Below are 6,312 nucleotides of genomic sequence, written 5' to 3' on the forward strand. Positions count from 1 at the left end.
TGGCAACAATAGACGATTTGAAGCATAAAGAAAAGACTCTTGACAAGTGGCTAACTGATTTGTTGTCTAAGGGAGATGGCATAATACTCTTGTGGGAAGGTACATGGAATCATCTCATTGAGCTAAAAGAGTAAACAAACTATAAAAGGATTATAAGGACCACTTTAAGCAAAATGGTATAGAAATGATACGAATAAAGGCAATAGAAAAATTTGATAATAATCAATTGCTAACATAGCAAATAGTCACCAGTGCAAACATCCCAAAGCTCAAAACTTGAAAAATTTAGCTCAAATTAGAGAAGGATGTGGTTGAGAAAATGTAATGGTCAAATGGAGGCTTGGCATCAAATAACAAGAAATTTGATGGCTAGGGATAGACTATAATAGATGTCTTAGCTGAACATAGTAATGATGAAGATAACCTAAGTGAAGATGATGTAGAAATAGGTATTTTCAAAGTTATTTTGTAGGTGTCCTTGATGGTCCATTTTCTATATTGAATGAATAATTATTAAATAAGGTGATGAAGAAGAAAATGTTGATAGAAGATTATGATAAGGTAATTGGAAGTAGAGACAAAGAGATCAAATGGGTGACAAACCATATGATTTAAAAAAAAAAAGTATGTGTCACAAGATTTCCACAGGAGAAGGGATGGTAAAGTTTTAATAGCTTTTAGCGAGCATGTGAAGTGATAAGAGACACTGGGCAAATAAGCCAATATAGGGGAAGATGATAGCTTAGTTTATAATGAGAATTGCCATTTATGTTGTCGATGTATAAGTATCAAGTTCTTGTAGTTGTATTTAGTTTTGAGATACAAAGTAAATTTTTATGGAGATTTTGTGCTACTTTGTTAGGGCTATCACGTCGTGATTTTGGGTATGATGAGGTAAGATAAGGAAGTGATTTTGGATTCTGATAATGTTCACATGGTGAAGCCTAATGATGGATAAATATCCAATATTTTAAAGCTATAATATTATAAAATTTGAATGTTTTCCAAAATATTCTAAGTGTCAGTTGTCACCAATTATTCAAAAGATGATGTTATTCGCACACTACATTTCAACTACTACCGTTGATTTTGATTGATGCTGTTTTTAACCATTGATCATTATAAACTAATTTTTGGTACCTTGTGTATATTAAAGGAGTGAATTTAGTCATTTCTAAGGGATGCAAAATTGTTGATCACTACTAGGTTTAAGCTGAAGAATTACTCACTTTTGTCTACTTCATAGTTTCTAATCACTCTCAGTGAAGAACACTCGTTTATTTCTATAAAGATTTATAAATTTGAGATTACTTTTGGTCATTTCCTAATTGTAAATCACATGTGACTATTGCTATATTCTTTTGAAAATATTAAAACTATTGCACTATATTTAGGTCTGTTTGACTCACTTTTTTGTGTAACAAGTCCTGCATTGAAGATTTGCATTTTATTGTATGTAGTTGTGAACTAATATGATCAAGTACAATTGATTTGTATCTTTATTTGCATTTTTTGAAAAATATTCATGTATTGTTCGTGAAACCATAATTTCTTAACCTTCCCTCTCTTTTCTTTAATCTTTTTAATTTTTAAAAATATTTTAAAAATCTAAAAGTTTAAAGAATTGTATTTGAAATTCGTTTGGAGATTAAAATCATTGAATCAAATCAGAAAATCTCTAAGAAAGTATAGAGAATTTGGAAATAATTTAAAGATTTGAAGAAATTGATAAATAGTTTTTGAAAAATTGATTAAAGTTAATCGAATCTTTATTAATTTTCGTGAAATTGTCTTGTGTTTTGCAAATTTGAGAAACCCTAAAAATTGGGAATATCATTTTCGAAGAGTTGATCAAAATTATTATTTAATTTTGCAAAGATCGTGAAACAATAAGTCCCTATTTTAGAAAAGTAAAATACCCTTAATGATACTAATGAGTGAAGACCTCACAATTGAAGCCTTGGGATATTGAACTCTTTTTAGATTTAATTTTTTTTTCAAGAGAGAGGATTATGTTGTACAAATCTATTTTTGTTATGTGCAACTAAAATCTACATCAACAAAAGGACTTCAAGATCTATTTTCATGAACCAAGTCTCTAGAAACAAAAAAATATGGTGCAAGATTAATTCAAATCTTATCCAATAAATAGCAACCCCTACCTTTTGAAACTTGAAATTTGATGTGGTAAAATTTAAGTAAGACTAGAAATTCACCCACCAACTTAATTTTTTTTATCACTTGTCAATCATCTAAAATTTTAAATTCTTAAAAAACAAAAGAAAAAAAGAAATAAAAAATAAAAAATAAAAAATAATGTTAGTTCACTAATTTTAATCACATCATTATTCTAAAACCATTAACTTTGCCAATTTTTTTAACTTAATTTTTAAGCTGAAATTTTTGAGCTTTAAATGTTTTTTTCAAAGGCCCCTTCCATGGAAGGTTTTATTAAAACCTCATAAACCTCACGATCATCTTGTCGACCTGGATGCGTGCCAATGAACCCTAATCCTAGATAAAGAATCCTCGAATACCTCTGGTAGCCGCTAGTTGCAGCAATCCAAATCTCGTTCTCCAATAAATGCGATGGCAGTTTTGTATCCTAAATACATTCTTTGTTCAATGAGATGTCTGTCATGCATCCCCCTAACAATTTCACTGCAACCCTTAAGATGTCTACTGTTCTCACCACTTTCCTCATCATCGTTTCCTTCCGCTCCCTCCCTCAATGTCGTTTCAGATTTTTTAACAAAAGAATGTGGGTTTTCTTCTTCTCAAGCAACAACAGTAATGAGGAGAAAACCAAGGCTGTTTAGACACAAATCTGACCAGACTGCTAGAGAAGCCATTCATATCCTGAAAGATTATGGATTTACTGAAGACCAACTTAAGAGCGCCATTCTTAGAAACCCAACGATTCTTTCGCTCAAAGTGGATGCGCAGTTGAAGCCCAGGATGGAATTCCTGAAAAAATTGGGCTTGGCACCTGAAGACATGCCACTTATTATATCTCGCTGTTCCAGACTTTTTGATTACAACTTAGAAAAGTGTCTCGCTCCTAATAGCCTCCATCTTAGAAGCTTATTTGGCTCAACGGACCATCTGTGCAAGGCTGTCAGAAGGGAACCTCAGTTTCTGACGTGTGATTTCAAGAAGCATGTGATACCTAGAGTGGAGTACGTGAAGAATGATTTAGGCATTCCAGATGGTTCCGCAGCATTTGCGCGAGTCCTCGGTGCGGTTCTACACCTTAGTTTCAAAACTCTGGAAGAGAAGACTAAGAATTTGGCGAGCCTTGGTCTGGCAGAGGAGGAGATTTGTCTAATTATTCTGGGTAATCCTCTAGTCCTTAAGAGTTCAACTAAGAAAATAAAGGAAAACATGGATTTCTTGATACACACTGCAGGTCTGACGCCCGGGATTGTTGCTTCATGTCCAATGATCCTGAATTTAAGCGTAGAGAAAACGCTCAAACCCCGCTTTGAATTTTTCAAATATCTGAGGACAAATCCACACTGCAAGAGTCCATCTAGTCTGGTTGATTTTCTTACATTAAGTGAGAAAAGATTACTTAAATATTATGGCCAATACCGTACTCAAGTCAAGTCTAACGATTATACAATCTCCTAAAGCAAGCATTTTGGAGCGGTGATGAAGTTGCAAAGTATAAATTACGCAGGTTCTTCTATGGTTGGACTGACCTTAAAGGGCGTAGAACTCGTCTCGGCTAAGGTAATGTTATAAGTATCTTTACCCTCCTGATTTTTCTGATACCCCAATTTGATGAAGAAAAAGTTAAATGTATCACTTCTCTCGAATTACGGCTGATTAGCGAAGTGCAAAATAAGACTGTTGAAACATCATGTCTGTTAAGACTAAATTGTCATTTCGTTGCCCTGTTTTTTTAAGTATGTCTCCTTCATTTTCTGAGTCTGTTGCTCGGTGTTTTATCTAAGCGTGGCTTCTATGTTTCAAGCTAAACATTAGATACCCATTCCCTCACTATATAATGCTCTTTAGAGACTCGAGATATTTTCAAAATCCATGATGTCACAAGTGTTTTTTTCGTAGTATGCCAACATAATATTATGTATGGCGTGTATGTAATCATATTGAAAGGGAAGCAACCATATTGTACTTAAGGATGTATGTAATCGATTCATTAGGTCAAAGAATGAAAATTCATTTCCATCAAGGGATTCAAGGTTCTGTGGTCTGTTCCTTTCCATATGAGCCATGGACATATTTTGAATAGTTGAAGGGCAAGTCATATAGATTTTGTTTAAATGTTAATGACAAATTGTTTCATGTTTGGATCATTCTGCTCTAGATCAGATCATAGTGAACAATCATTAGATCAGGTTAGCTCCACCCACAGTTTTCTTTCCAATCTACAATTAAGATATCCACTTACAGAGTATGTTAACAATTGCTTTTTTTGACATAGCTTGAACTTTAACAATAACAGTGTTAATCACAGCAGCCTATTTTCTCGAAGCCCAATGGCATTCATACAAAGTCATGTCATATTCTAATCCTGATAGGATAGTGCACTTAAGAATTTTCTTCAATATTCTACTTCTTTTAATTGGCGAGTCATTGTGATATCCATAATTACTGAAGTTGTGACATTAACTTCAACCTGGTTAATTGCTGAGTTTCGAAGTCAATCTTAGATTCGTTTTCTCACATGTATAATTTATCCCTGCTTTCAATTAATAGTGACATAATTTCTGATCTGCAATATTCTTTCTACTTTTGCAAATCAATCGCAACAATAACCTAGTTGATTTCTTTCTACTCTCAAGATAATTAATATTTTTTCTGTTTGAGATTTCTGAAGATGTTTCAGTTTGATGGACTAAGTTTAATTTTGTCATTTCTAGGCCTTGGATAGTTTGGTACTTTAGCCTGCATAATTTGGAAATGGGTGGTTAGAGCTGCTGTGATTTTCACTGTTCATTGTGGCTGCTGCCTTTGATGTGCCAGAATATTATGTTGCTTTTACTCTAGTAAGCGCTACTCTAATTACTGCATGGAAGCAAGTAAGGTCCATATAACTCCCATTTTTCTGAAATTCACTATCCTTGTACGTGGGTCATTTCATGCCTCATTTATTCCACATTGTGAAACAGAAATATTATTCAAAAACTGGAAGGATATGGTCTTTAGCTAAAGACATAATTAGATTCTTGAAATTATATTCACTAATTCACTTGTTTGAAGCATTTATGTGGAAGCAGTGTGTTCTATCAGCAATCTGGTAAATAAAAGTGAATAGGATACAGCCTTTTCTAAATAAATGCTTCTACTTCTCAGAAGATAGAATTTGATTGCAAGTTCTCAGTGATATAAAATAAAAATATTGTTCAGAATGCCCTTTACTCAAATGGCTTGGAATTACAAACTAAGCTTACTGATGAAAAAGTTGAGTAGTGTTTGATTCCACCACAAGTGAGAAGCAATTAACAACCAGACTGTCTGCAAGGGACTTTTTATTTTGGCGGATGATTTGGTCATAGGATCACTAAGTTGTTGTGACATGGATTTATCATGTTTTTACATGCAGGCCTTGATGTTTATGCCATTGCTTATACTTTATAATTTGTACTATTATACTTCAAAGAGATATCCATTAAGGAGCTCCAGTCTGTAATACTAAGCATTTACATATTGACAATGAATCGTGTAGCAAAATCCCAGAGGTCAAGATGAATTTTGAATGCATTAAAGGTCTTTTTCAAAAAGATTTTTCTTAAATATAGACTTTGGAAGCCTTAAAGTTTAATACTCCTGAGCACGTTCCAATTCGAAATGCCTAAATTATATATTAAGGCTGCTGTGTCAACTTTGACCAAGCCAGAAATTTATTTGCAAGGGAGTCTAGTTTAAATACTTCAACAATTAAGATCACAATATGACTGTTTGCTATTTTTGTTCATGTACATTTTGAAATTTTAAAGATCTCAATATACTTAGAGAAAAATGCGAGAAGTTGGAAGAGAAGCAACATATTACTAAATAGCATTTGGGTTACAATGAAATGTGCAAGGCAAGAATGGTGAATAGATGGAAGGGCCAGTTAAACATGTTATGTGTGCATTTTATAATTACAAGGAGAATTTTGATGTCATCTGTACTATACTATTATAATTTATAGTATGCTATTATCAATTTAGTGAAATCATAATCTGATTATTATTCTTTGTGTATGCTTACCATTTTCAATGTAGTTTCAGAACACTTATCCTTCCTATACCTGGGAGTAGAGAAGCCCATCTTTGCCTTTGAGCAAAGGAGCATTCATAA

General features: G+C 33.1%; 1 protein-coding gene across 1 annotated transcript; it reads left to right on the forward strand.

The window, feature by feature from the left end:
- The first annotated feature begins 2,442 nt into the window (after positions 1-2,442).
- On the forward strand, positions 2,443-6,008 carry LOC131041747 (uncharacterized). The gene is made up of 2 exons (XM_059209973.1): positions 2,443-3,735; positions 4,890-6,008. Exon 1 carries the CDS (start codon positions 2,590-2,592, stop codon positions 3,631-3,633), a length of 1,044 nt encoding a protein of 347 aa, XP_059065956.1. The 5' UTR covers positions 2,443-2,589; the 3' UTR covers positions 3,634-3,735; positions 4,890-6,008.
- Positions 6,009-6,312: the final 304 nt, after the last annotated feature.

This window comes from Cryptomeria japonica, chromosome 8 (assembly GCF_030272615.1).
Source record: "Cryptomeria japonica chromosome 8, Sugi_1.0, whole genome shotgun sequence".
NCBI classification, from domain to species: Eukaryota; Viridiplantae; Streptophyta; class Pinopsida; order Cupressales; family Cupressaceae; genus Cryptomeria; species Cryptomeria japonica.

Excerpts from the sequence above, each read along its gene's own strand:
- LOC131041747 (XM_059209973.1), top strand. The coding sequence starts at position 2,590 with ATGGCAGTTTTGTATCCTAAATACATTCTTTGTTCAATGAGATGTCTG.